The 14,199-nt window shown below is 38.0% G+C and overlaps 1 protein-coding gene across 2 annotated transcripts in view; it reads left to right on the top strand.

Moving 5' to 3' along the window:
* LOC126334638 (ATP-dependent DNA helicase PIF1) overlaps positions 1-14,199 on the top strand; it is a 103,671-nt gene that overhangs the window by 46,203 nt on the left and 43,269 nt on the right. For both annotated transcript variants that reach the window (XM_049997076.1, XM_049997075.1), the window contains exons 3-5: positions 1,938-2,485; positions 2,684-2,792; positions 12,466-12,600. In XM_049997076.1, the coding sequence (XP_049853033.1) occupies positions 1,961-2,485; positions 2,684-2,792; positions 12,466-12,600 (769 nt within the window). In that variant the 5' untranslated portion in view covers positions 1,938-1,960. The remainder of the gene's footprint in view (positions 1-1,937; positions 2,486-2,683; positions 2,793-12,465; positions 12,601-14,199) is intronic.

Here is a 14,199-nt window from a genome sequence, read left to right as displayed (position 1 = left end):
TCCTTGATCTGTCCGTCATGGGTTATTTTGTACTTAGGTAGCAAAATTCCTTAATTTCATCTACTATGTGATGCCTATTTCATTCAACACATACTGTACTTATTCTTAACTTTCACTGAGGATAGTGATGCCATCAGCAAATCTTATCATCAATATCCTTCCACCCTGAATTTTATTTCCGCCATTGCTTCTTCGATGTGTAGATTAAACAGTAGGGGTGAAAGACAAACCCCTGCCTTACATCCTTTTTAATTAGAGCACTTCATTTTGTCTTCCATTCCTATTGTTCCCTCTTGGCCCTTGTACATTTTGTATATTAACTCCCTCCCTATACCTTACCTCTATTTTACTCAGAATTTCAAACATGTTGTGCCATTTGACATTGTTGAACGCTTTTTCTAGTCCGACAAATCAGACATCGAATTTCTTTTCCTAAAGCCAAACTGATCGTCATCTAACATACCCTCAGTTTTCTTTTCCATTCTTTTGTATATTGTTCTTGTCAGCAACATGAGTTGTTAAGCTGATGTGCGATAATTCTCAGACTTGTCAGTTCTTCCAGTCTAGAGAATCGTGGATGACATTTTCCCAAAAGTATGATGAATTTATGTGACTGCCCCTTTTTGTGCATACAGCCGATGGACTTGTGAACATCATTCATACTGTGAACAAACACTGAAGGATAAACTGTGCTGACATCACAGTCCTGCTGAACTCAGAGTAGTGCTGACTGAAAAATTCCTCACTGCAATTCTAAATGAAATTCGCACTATTCTGGATATTTCAGAAGAGGACTAAGCAAATCTGAGTGAGAAGCTGGGCCTTGGCCCCGTGTGAGTCGCACACACTGCACACATGAAGTTCGGTATGCAGTGGCCGGTCCTGCATTGTAACATTTTATACTGCTGTCGATGATATTCTGTACTCATCTGGCCAGAAATCCCTGTTGTCTTTATATTTCACTTCACTGACTCCCACTATATTTATATTGAGCATTAGAATTTCCCTTTCACATTTTCTAGTTTTCCTACCATGTTCAGACTTCTGACATTCTGTGCTCTGACTCGTAGAACATTATCCTTTTCCTTTCACTGATTATTCAATCTTTTTCTCATGGTAGCCTTCCCCTTGGCAGTCCCCTCCCAAAGCTCCAAATGGGCGACTAGTCCAGAATGTTTTGCCCATGCAGAGATCATGACACTTCCTCAATTACAGGCCACATGTCCTATGGCTACACGTTTTGTATTTATTGCAGTGGTTTCTATTTTATTCCGCATCGTAATGCCATTGTCATTGCTGATTCTTCGGCCTTCAGGGGCGATTTACCACCCCAAGGGCAAGGATGTGCCCTGAACCTCTGTCCCCACCTCTGCCCTCTTTGACAAAGGCTGTTGGCAGAATGGGAGTGACTTCTTATTCCAGAAGTCTTTGGCCACCATTGCTGATAATTTTTATTCAAAATTTAAGTGGTGGTGGGCTTCGAACCTGGGACAAAGTCATTTTGTTTATTAATCAAAAGTACAACCCTTAGACCACCAATCAGTCCAAGACTGGCCTACCAGAATTGAAATTACAGCTCTCATGCAAAATTTTGTGTGCTATGTTTATATCTTGTACAAAGTTGCCTCTTGGGACCAAGTGAGGTGGTGTGGTGGTAAGTATCTGGACTCACATTTTGGGAGGACAGTGGTTCAAATCCCTACTTACGCAATGACATTGTATATCTGCCAAATATTTTTGCCTTTCTTTCTCCAATTCTTCTTCACTATCAAAGGAAAATTCCTAGTTCCAAAGAAGTGGATCTTTCTGTGTCTGTTGTAAAAATGTTTATTTAGTCTTGTTTCTGTTACTGGTGAGTATAGCACTTTATATAAATAAAGATCAGATTTCAAATTTTTAATCATTCTGTTGTTTTTCTACTAAGAAGTTATGTACAGTTGTTCCAGGTTTACAAAGCAACATGACAAATTCCGCGGAGTGCCCTACACTGTCTTGTTCAGTTACGATGGAATGGCTGAATTCACAGAATTGTGTTGTGAGAAAATCTGCTCTTAAGAATGTCATTTTAAGGCTCATCAGAAATGAGTTCAGGGAAATATTTCTTGAAATCCTGACAGAAAAAGGAACTTCTGTTAACAACAGGTTCCAGTTGAAAGGTATAACAGTTCACAAAAAATTTATGGCAGAAGGGAAAGCATCAATAAATTTTCAACTTCAAAAATTAATTTTATTGATTTCAAATGCACCACCGGTAAACCTTCTGACGTTCCTGAAGACCATATTTATAAAATTAAGTGCAGATACTGCTTCTACCAAGGTTCCCATTAAATCTAGGTTACTGTCTGCAAAAGATAAAATAATTCAAGAAGTAAGTCCGGTTACTCTGCAAGAGGTAAATAAAGCAAAGGCAAAAGTAAGCTTACCGAATACTGTAACTACACCACCAACTGGGAAGAAGAGGCCATTGCAACCAATGCAAGTAATGGTTAGTATCATTTGAAGAAAAATGCATTATTGCTGAATATATTTATAATATACAGTCACAATGTAAGGATTATAAAATGTCTAGGAAGTAAGACACATGGTTAAAATGTGCTGTAAAACATGTTAAGACAATATTACACAAACTGCACCAGAGATATAGTTTTTGCTAGTGCTCTGTTTTATTTTTTAATTTTTTTAGGGCACGAAGAAAATTCGGATAGCCTCAAGTCTAGATCCTTGTCCTTTAACAGATGAGCAAAAGCAGGTGTTAGAAGCAGCTCTTAAGGGCCAAAACATATTTTTTACAGGTCAGTTTTCAGGAACAGGCAGTGCATGAAACCCAGTTATGTCACTGTTTATAATACAATTTTGGATGTGTTATTGCCATAACTTTTATTTATAAAAGTACCGTTCAGGGTTATAGCTGCAGAATTTCTGCTGTTGGCTATTCTTCAACATGTAATGTAGTAATGCTTAAGCTGGTTTTTGGGGTTGGTTCAGTTCCTGGTTGTGGAAGCACCTTCCGTTGTCAGTATTCAGTTGGCAAGGGGAAGAGATGCGGCAGCATAAAGTTATGTGATCACCAGACTTTTTGACTATGCTGTGGGTTAAATAATAAATCCATCTGGTGCAATGGGAATACATGAAACTTAGAACTGATCTGTTTGAGATGGGTGATAGGCTTGGTCATTCTATTAATTGCTGTTCAAGAAGAATGTTACGTGCCATTACTGGGTTTTGCCCGCTCTTTCTTTCATTCCATACATTCTTTACAACACAAACATGGTACCAGACTGCTGATGTATTTGTAGGTTATTTATACAATACACACACGTTTGACTCAGTAGAAAAGGATGGAGAAAGACAGCAACATACTAATTACAACAGGAATATAATAGAGGGAAACATTTCATGTGGGAAAAATATATCTAATAACAATGATGATGTGACTTACCAAACAAAAGCGCTGGCAGGTCAATAGACACACAAACACATACATACATACATACATACATACACACAAAATTCAAGCTTTCACAACCAACGGTTGCTTCTTCAGGAAAGAGGGAAGGAGAGGGAAAGACGAAAGGATGTGGGTTTTAAGGGAGAGGGTAAGGAGTCATTCCAATCCCAGGAGCGGAAAGACTTACCTTAAGGGGAAAAAAGGACAGGTATACACTCGCGCTTGTGCGCGCGCGCGCACACACACACACACACACACACACACACACACACACACACACACATAAGCAGACATTAAATTTCACCAAATCCTCTAAGTCAGAAACCTAGCCCAGTTATTTGTACTGATAGAGTGCTGCTGTTTTGAAGTTTAAGTCTAACTACACTCAAGAAACTTAGCAAAACATATGGTTCTTTTAGTTGAGACTGATTTGTAGCAGCACAGTCTAAAAATTATCATCTGTGTCTGTGGACATCCACTGAAATTCATCCAGGGTGGGCATGCCTCTAAAATTGCGTGTCGGAAACTGAAGTGCACTGCCCATCTGTTGTTTTTTTTGTTCAATAAGGATTTTGGGTACCCGATGTGAGCAAAGTTTTCGAAATTTCAGTTTTTCAGTAATAATTTTATGAATCAGTAATTGTGAGTTTTGCAGAACTTCCAAAGCAAGGGCACTAAGTGTAAACTTTTGGTTGTGCTTAACCTTCTCTTCAATTGTGTGAACCAGTTAATCAGTAACCTCAGATGGGTGTCCACTTCATTCTTCATCGTGCACTTGATCACGTCCTTCATTGAACAGTCTGACCCATCTTCTAACCTTTGAATCACTCATAACATTTTGCCCGTAAACCTTCAGATGTGTCAATGAATTTCCTTTGGTTTAACTTTCTTTGCATTTAGGAAACGAATCGCAGATCTGATTTCACACACGGCGGCATTTTCAGTTATGGCTGACATTATAAAGAAGCTCTACAATACACACGTCGGCAGCAGCGATCTGAAAATGGCATACATGTCTTCTCCTTGAGTCAGAGTAACTGCCACGCATATTCGGAAATGCGATTGTAGTGCTGCCGTGGATAGAAATAGAAACGGAACTTACTTTATGGACAACCCTCTTACATGCAGCAAAGGATGTGTGTTTATTGCATTTTCAGTCAAATACTGTCAACAAAGTTAATACGTTGAATTAATTTGATATACTAATAACTGTGTACTGCTTCATTTATAAGTGTGTGTGTGTGTGTGTGTGTGTGTGTGTGTGTGTGTGTGTAATACTTTCTGCTATGACACACTTAATGTAGACACATGCCTGAAAGCCATAAGCAACTCCTGCTACAGTGCCTATGCCGTGAAATAGTTGCAATTAATATGTTGTCGGCATATACAACCAACTTGCACGAAGTTCAGTTCCTAACATTTGGCAGTGTGCCCTAACAAATACCTCAACTAAGATTGTCAACCTTAATGGTATAACCTTGAACCAATAGCTTTGGTCTTCAAACGAAAAGGCTGAGTATCTTCTTTCTTCTGCTGATGTGACCTGCTAGAAGCCCGACATAAAGTTTACGCTCAACATTAGTTCTACATTGTGGAAATTTTGCAGCTGTTCTACCACATTTCCTGTTTTTTTCTGTTCTCCGACAGTGATCGTATTCAATTTGCACATGTCAAAGACTATTCTTACAGTGTTATCCTTCTTCTTTACTATGACAACAGGGTTACAGTAATCATTTCTGCACGGCTGTACAACATAGCATTGCATTCTGTTCTAGCCTGGCCTTCTCAGCTTCCCTATTGGCAATTGCAATTGGATATGCCTTTAGCTAAATGAGTTCATGCACTCTCACCTAAATTAATACTCACTCCCAGGCACCCTTACAGGTTTGCATGAGGAGACATCTCCATTATGGTGCAACAAATTGCTCAGTTCTCCCTCGTCAGTGATTGAAAACATCTTCTGTGTATGCAAGCTGCCAATCTTTTCAGTGTGGGATACATGTTGTTCCCTCGTTAACATATCTTTAAATTTTACTTTATGCCTCGTGTTTTTCATGGCAGTTAAGTGATGACCCATATTTTCATAAAAAAATTCTTACCAATTACTACTTCTTTAATTAATCTCTTCGCTGTGAAACACCTTGTATCAGACCATTAACTGTCACACTTAAATTCAAACTTATCATTTTTTATTTGCCTACTCAGCCTACCAGTGGTAATTCTGATTTTGACACCAGTGATAAACGTTACTACATCTTTTTCCTCTGTTGGATTATAAGCACTTCGACTCTGCTGACATGTTACTATCTGAATCCAGAAGCACATATATCTTTGTCACAAATGTCGGCCTCTATTATTGGTTGAAATTTTTGAACTGCTGCTCTTCAAAAATTTTCCTCTTAATGAATCATTTTCTGTCTCTCTTCAACTTTCCTTCACTTACAATGCTTTCATCTCGCCTGTCACTCCAACTTCAGCCTCCATTATTTCCTTCCATTTATTCATCAATGCATTTCTTCAGTCATGCTTCATCACTCCTACCTGTCTTGTCCTTTTTAAATTCCCTCATACCCTTATGATATGATTCTGGCTGAGGCAATCTCAATTCTTCTGTTGTGTAATCATTTAAATATTTTGTACTCCAATCATCATGCAAAGCCAGTGATTTGATTCCTGCATCTGAATTTTGTGTGTCAATTTTGCCTCCACACTCTGTAGATTTACCATATATACATAAAATATATTTATTTACCTCACCCTTATCTTGCTTCAACAAAACATCATCTGATTCATCTGAGCTATCACCTTGGCTATCCCCAGCCGATGAGGCATATGCAACATCACCTTCAGGCATTATTTGCTGTTAAATCTCTGTTTCATCACCTTCACAGACAGTATTTGCCATTAAATCTCTATTTATACTACATATTCCTTGCTACCACAAAGTACTCCTTCAGAACTAATGAGCCCCTCCATTTCCACCAAATTAGGACCTGTTCGTGCCCCGTGCTCGAAGGCCTGAGCCCTGATATTCACATCATAGACATTAACCATGGACATCTTTTCAGCTTCACAATCTCTTACAAACAATTCATCATAAGCTTCTCTCATGCTTTGCTCCTCTATCCTTCCATTATGCAGTCTTGCCACCTTTAAAACTCTCCATTCTTCCACAAATTTGGTAAGAGATTTTAAAATGTTCCCACATGACCTCCAATTATTAACACTGTATTCTGCTTCCTCCTTTATGTATCACTTGGTATTAATTTCGGGGTCCAGCTCAATAGTTTCTCCATAATTTCTTACTATGTTCTGCAAGTATGACTCAAAATCACTTGTAGACTTTTATCATCTCAAATCATTCTCTCATCTCACACACACCTAATCCAGTGGCATTACAATCCTCATCGCCTACTTTATTCTCTGGAATCTCTTCCTGACTTTCTTACGACAATGAATCAGTTACATCAGTTACATCTGCCAACATACATTCAGCCATCTCCATATCCATCCATGCAACATATGAATCATTATTACTGTCAACTTCAACATCTGCCACTACATTTCCTGAATTACTACCTACACAACAATGATTACTGCTATTGTATTGTATGTTAGTTGAGGTCACATTACAGTCAGTCTCTGCCAAGTTTGTACTTGCTTTTGGTCTCAGATCTGATACTGAATATTTGCCCAAAAGTTTTCTACTGTTAGTCTCTTCTTCCCCTCAGTCAAATAAATATTTTACTCCTCTTTTGTCACCTAATATACCTTTCCCATTTATTTCTCTCCCTGTACTGTCAGTCTGCTTCAGATTTCTCCATACTTTCTTGTCCTCAGTTTACATTTCCATAATTTCAGACCTGCTTTCTAATTCTCTATCCTTTCAGATTCACTGCCCACCTTGTCCTTTTCCACACTGGTCTAGATCATCATCTCCAGATCTGCGATGCACTAATATCTAGTTTTCTGGTCTCCTGTTGTGGTTATCCTGTTCTTGCATTGCTGGTCCTTCAAACCTTTGCTCCATATTGCGATTTATAAAATTTTTCCTGGTTGTTCCCCCTTTGATAATTGTTTCCATTATTACTGTTGTTCCTGTGAAGTTGAGTGGATTGATTCCTTTCGTACTGGTTAAAATTTCTGATGCCATTCTCTTTCCCTAGCCTGCTGTTGAAACTGTGGTGTAAATTTAACCACTTCGTCCAGTTTATTTACAAAACTCAAAAATTTGCTTTTTGCATATGTTAGACTATGTACCTAGGTCCCATTGCAATGATTCTGGCAATCATTGTTAGAGTGTTCTAATTGCATTGAGACACATTGGTCAAGCTGTATGCATCAACTTGCGTACACAAAATTCCGTCATTGTCATACCTCGGGGTCTGACTTGGACCGTTCAAGAAATATTTTTGGAGTGTCCTCTGTTGTCTCACTTCAGAATTTATGTACAAAAGAACTTTCAAATATCTTGCAACTGGTAAACAAATCATCCAGCAAATTTACCCATGATTGTGTGTCGTCTCCTGTCTTTTCACTAGGTTTTATTTTTGTTGCATCAGACATTCCCTGTGTGAAACTGTCTGCACAAGCTGCAAGAAAATTTATTGAATGGTACTTTCCATTGTTAGCGAAACATTTTGAAGCTCCCGGCCCACTTCATGGCACATTTATTACAGTGGTGGCCTGACATGACACTAACCCAGCTAATTTCAAGCACATCCTCCAGACACTGCTGACTTTTTCCAATGATCCTATTGCAGACTACAGTTTTTTCACACACATTCTGTAGTGCTACTTGCATTTCCCCCACAATTTCACTCTACCTCAGCAAACAGTTGTATACGCAACTCCTCAATTCATCATGCATCTTTTCTATGTTTAGATCAATGACTTTTTAACATAATTGATTTTTTCATCCATGTGGCACAGCCTACTTTGTGTGTAATTTTGTCCATTTCATTTCTAATCTCAAATTCCTTCCCTTCAGTCATATCCTATACAGCAGTGTTAATTTTCCAAACTTCACCTTTTAGCTAACTTTTTAAATAATGTTTCTGTCATTTATTTTTAGCTCAGTTTTAACAATTGATAATTTTTAACTGCTGAGATTTCATTTGAATGGTCAATTTTCATTTCCCCCATACTAAACTATAAAGCCTCAATCATCTGCCAACATCATAGTAACTGGATTTTCCAAATCTAAACTTTCCCACGCTGACTTTGGGCTATCCAGTTTACTATTATTCTCCAAAACACTAGTCTCAGTGACTGAACATGATATCATCCGTTCCTGGTGGTAGGCCTACAAAACTAAACACATTGACAGTTTTGTTGCCAATACTTCCCTTTTTCGTCATGATGTCTGTCTCTGCTGTGCTGTTGTCACCAAAAAGTGCAGATGCCGCCAATGCTGATAGTGAAGCTCTCGTAGCTGGAGCCGTGACTGAAGAAATAGCTGACATCTGCAGTGTTGGGTCTGCTGATGAAGCCAATCTCACAGAATTCAGCACTCCCTCAAGTTATTGTCTTCTTCCCTTTTGCACTGCTTCAAATCAATATCAACTTAGTATACTACTACTCCTGCTGCTGCTGCTGCTGCTGCTGCTGCTGCTGCTGCTGAATATCTTTAAGCCTGAAGCCTCTATGCAAGACTGCCTAGACTTTCAGGATCTGGATCACCGATTCTATTTGTAAATTCAGAACAAAATAAATTGAAGTCCACATACCGGATAAGAGAGACTCCATTTGCGAATTAACTTTCTTGGGTTAATGTATGATTCTGTTGATTAAGAACTTGGCTCGTAGATATCTCAGTCAAGCTGTACACTACATGCTTTACACCCAGATGTTGTAGTGACTAGTCAAGCCAATATACTGGTGACTCTGTGATTAAATGGTTTAAGGTCAGACGTGTAATGTCAGTTGAAGATTATTAAACATAAAAGATCACGGAAATCATAGCAATAATTTATGCTACACTTGAAATTTATATTTCAAATAACTGGTTTATTCAGCATGATACAGCTTCTTACTGAATAGCAGTCCTTAATGAAATAAAATATGAATTCATATAGTAAGAACACCCCATTAGCAGCTTAAGTAGCAATGCACATAATTGACAGTAGTCTCCACTTAATATGTTCTGCTTTGTGCTTAGGCCCTCTTCATAGCCACTTCAGCAGAACCCATTAGCATTTGCTCAGCCTCCGATCGCATACACAGCACAGTGAACAGTCAGTTTTTATCATAATTACATGTTGGAGGTTTTCCCCAAAGGGAACCACCCCTGCCATTCTTAAAAAGTTTAGACTAATCATTACTCTCCTCTGCCCCCCCCGACCTTTCTACAACACTTTTTATGGAATGCCTTCACACGTCTGGGCATTACTGCAACAGTGAACAGTTCCACAGCTTTAACTTATACACAACTCCAAATAACTCGCAGCAGCAGCTAGAGCCTGAGGCTTTTTATGGTATGCACTTCAATGTTTTTATGGTGAAAAGGCCTTGAAGGATGCCTAATCAGCCTTGAGTCAACTGAAATGTAGCTTGAAAATTAAAACTGCACATTTGGCACACACGTCACCGAAGAAATGTTTTATTGAAAGTCTTGCACCAGGCAAGGTGACGTGGTGTTTGTTTATTAGCAGCAAAAACATCAGCATAGTGGAACAGGATTCAAGTATCTGCCTCCAAGCAGAACAAATGCACACAGTAAATTCATAGACTGTATAGATCAATGTATTATTGGACACGAATTTTTCTAAATTCTACTGTCATGTAGAAATGGACAGAAAAAAAGTAGAGACAAGGAAAGGCAGATTTTTGACATTAAGGAACCCTAACCTCGTTCTCCTTTATTCTGCTGACAAAAATATGCAAGCAAATTGTTCCCTATGTACTGCCACCATATGATAAGGAGTCTTGTGAAGAATAAGATCTGTAGTTGTAGTGCATAAAGCATCTCACCCTCTAACCTGAAGAAGTATCAGCTGATGTTTTTAGTACTTATAAATGAATCTCTGCCAGTTCTTTCCACCATGAAAAATTAAGTGGTTTTTGGAAATTGATCCTGGGACTTGGGCGATACTAGCCAAATACGCTAAACACTACACTATGCAGTCATTATGATTTAATTGCTTTGATTTTAGTATTTACTGTTGTAACATTAGAAGACTTTAAAGGCTTTGTGGCTCACCAAAAAATTGTGTGGTTACTAATGGGGGGAGAGATTCTGTGATGGACAAGGAAACTGAAAATGGAACAAAATTGATTGGCATAGAGTCTAACAAAAAGGTGACTTTATCGTCTGTTACTGAAACAGCAGACGATCAATCAACAGACACTGCTGAGGAAAATAGTGACATCACTGTAGTTTTATGGATACTGCCAGCAAAGTGTCCTGAGTTGCAAAGGTGAAATAAGCTGTATGTGCTGTTTGTGTTGTTCTAAACACGCCATTTCTTCAGTGACGCGTAAAGAGGTGTAGAATGTGACAGCACTACACTTGTAAGAGTACTTGAGTGAACATTATTTCCATGCTTCTTAAGTGTAAACACGATGGGGCTACCAGCATGGCAAATTTACCAGTTTAGTTTGCTGATGAGGGGACTGTATGAACTTCCCCTCACCAGTTTGATTCCCTTTAATTTTTGGACATAACATTTCAACATATGTAAACAGATCCCCCTGTGAGTAATACTTGAAGGTTCAGGAGTTTTTTCTACTGCAGTTCACGTCTGTATAACATCTCCACACTCTACACCATTGTAAAATCTTTGTAAGGAAAAGATGCCCAATGCTGCAGTTGGTTGCATCTGAGGACAGAAGAGGTGAAGAGACACTTCCTGGCAGTTAAAGCAGACTTTGAAGATAATAAGTATATTCTTTGAACTAGAATAACATAGATGTTTATTGACAATTACAGAAAGGGTAGATTGCTAGTCACCGTTAAGATGACACATTGATTTGCAGACTGCCACAATGAAAAGACTGTTGCACATTAAGCTTTCAGCCAAAGACTATGTCAAAAAAGAAACACACACACACACACACACACACACACACACACACACACACACACACACACACACTACCTCTGGCTGTTCGGGCCTGACAAGATGTTTATTCCAAGTACATACTTTCCTCTATGTAATTGTTGAAATATGTGATGTGGGCTCAGTCTTTGTACTACATGTATTACCTTGAATGTTTTGTTGAATTGTTCATGAAATTTCTGGAAGCTGGAATGCAGGTATCACTGTGTTGCAATTATTTATCTTTTGTGTTTGATGGTCCTAGCTCCTTTTCTCCTAACTCTGATTTCACTCCCCCATATAAAATATTAATTATGTCGCGTGTGTGTGTGTGTGTGTGTGTGTGTGTGTGTGTGTGTGTGTGTGTGTGTGTGAGACGGGGGAGGGGAGGGGGTGTTTACTGAATTAGCACTTGTTGCTCAACAGCAGCTGCCACTGTTTGGTGTTTGTGAGAATAAAGTAATGAAGAAGGTGTTGAATTATGAAATTATATTTATCACGTGTTGACCTCTGGTCATGTTTAATTAATGTTTGTGAATGCATCTTATTTTTATGTGGGCAGAAATTCTGTTTGGAAAATGAACTTACTATGTCAGTAAGTTTCAGAGTCAATAATCACTTTTCATTTTATTTTGTGAATGATGAACACTTCTGTTAAACTTTTGCCCTGTGGCTGTCTATTTAAACTGATCATTAGCTTCTACTGTTTCAAATTACTTAATGCCAGAGTGTCAGTATTTTGTGTAAATGATAGGTAAATCAGTAACTTATTAACCCACACTTCAAGAGCTGATAGGTCTTTTCAGTTTTCTGCATTATTCTTTTAAATCCCTGTTGTTTAATAATTAAAAGTGTTACTCTGTGAACATTCAGATTGAATGACTACAGATTGCTGATTTGGAATGTAGTTGGAATGTAGTATTGAAATTATCATGTACACCAAAACCAGTTGCTGCAACATATGTCTCTAAATTTCAGGTAGTGCTGGTACTGGTAAGTCCTACCTACTTCAGCGAATTCTAGGAGCATTACCTCCAGATGTTACAGTAGCCACAGCTAGTACAGGTGTGGCAGCCTGTCAGATAGGTGGTGTAACATTGCACTCATTTGCAGGTGAAGTATTGTAAAAGTAGTACATTATTCAGACTTCGCTTTGGTGTACTGTTTTTTTGTGACTATTTTTCTTTCATTCTTCTCTTTTCCTATTACTCATTGTGGCATTGAACATGATAAACTGTTTGCTGTATGTAGGACACTTGTTAAGCATGGTGTATTCATAACCTTTGGAAAGTGCACAATTTTTCATCCAACCTCACTTAAAAATTCTTTTCTGGAATAAATAACACTTGTTAAGTTTTGATACAGTAGCATTTTTTGTTACTGATAAAATGCGAGTTTATTGTAACATCTGTTTGTGCATACAAGTCAGACCATTATTTGAAGACGTGAGCAGTTTTTGTATGAAACACCCTATAGGCATACTGTAGTTGCATAAAAATGTGGTACGAGTGTTCTTGCATGCAATGTCTTCATACAACAGTCTTGACCCAAAATGCATCAACTCATTCTCTACAAGCACTATGGTTCTCAGAAGTTACACCCTAAACTGAAATGCAGCTTGCTCTCCATTCATCGCATTTCGTCTCATTCTGATAAGATTTTACTCCCAGCCCCTAAGTCCTGTATCTCACTAAGTTCCCTACCAATATGAAAAATAGCATTCTTTGCAGTACATTGTCAATAATATTGCTGCCTTTTTCAACATAGAGGTACTATTCTAGTCCAGTTTAGTAGTAAGCTACCATAAGTAGAAAATGAGCTTCAGCAGAGTGGTCATTGATATTTTGTAGCTTATGTGAAAAGTATAATTATTAAACGGACTCCACATGATCACCTTGTATGATGATGGAGACAGGGTTGAGAAAAACCAAGCTATTAAGGAAAATACTGGCTAAAATTGGGTTCTTAGGGATTTCACTTGAATTGACAAATATTTCAATTTAAACTCCCATGATCAATATACTCAAAACGCTAACCCTTTCCTACTACTACCTAATTAGTGCCTCAGTTCTTGCCTTGCCAACACTGCATGCATTAAGAGAATCTGCAGGCTTGTTTGGTCAAAATTAAGAAATAATTTAGTAGAGAAAAGGTCAGCGAAATTATTGAAGTTATAAAATTTTGCATTTAATCTAAATTACACATCACAGTCAATAAGATCCTACATGAAGTTAGCTTTTTTTCTGGAAATGTAGAAGGTATGCAATGTGTTTTATATTACAAGAAAAATTAAAACACAGTTTTAATATAATAAATTCTTGTGATAGTAAATAGTTGCCTTGAGTTCATAAATATGGTAGCTCTTTTTTAATTTGTTTAGAGCTAACTGTGTAACATTTTGTATGTTAAAAATTAAGCATTGTTGAATTTTGCCAACCTGCCCTTTCATGGCCAATCAACCTCTTTTCACTGGATGTGACACACTTTGACTCCGTTTCTGTCCTAATAACTTTTCTGTTAGTCTAATCTTATTTCTGTTTTTACTTGGGCATCAATGCTAGCAGTAGTTCTGCTGTTTGCTTAACTAATGCTTGTTTTAGTTGACACGTACATTTTTTTTTCTGTTGTTGCTCAGTTGTAATTCAAAAAAATTGACAGATGTGGCAGATGTTTCCAAATCTGTCTGTTAGTAATGTCACTACCACAGTCTAA

Source organism: Schistocerca gregaria, chromosome 2 (genome assembly GCF_023897955.1).
Source record: "Schistocerca gregaria isolate iqSchGreg1 chromosome 2, iqSchGreg1.2, whole genome shotgun sequence".
Lineage (NCBI taxonomy): Eukaryota > Metazoa > Arthropoda > Insecta > Orthoptera > Acrididae > Schistocerca > Schistocerca gregaria.
Note: the sequence above shows the minus strand (reverse complement) of the source record. Positions and strands in the feature narration are given on the sequence as shown.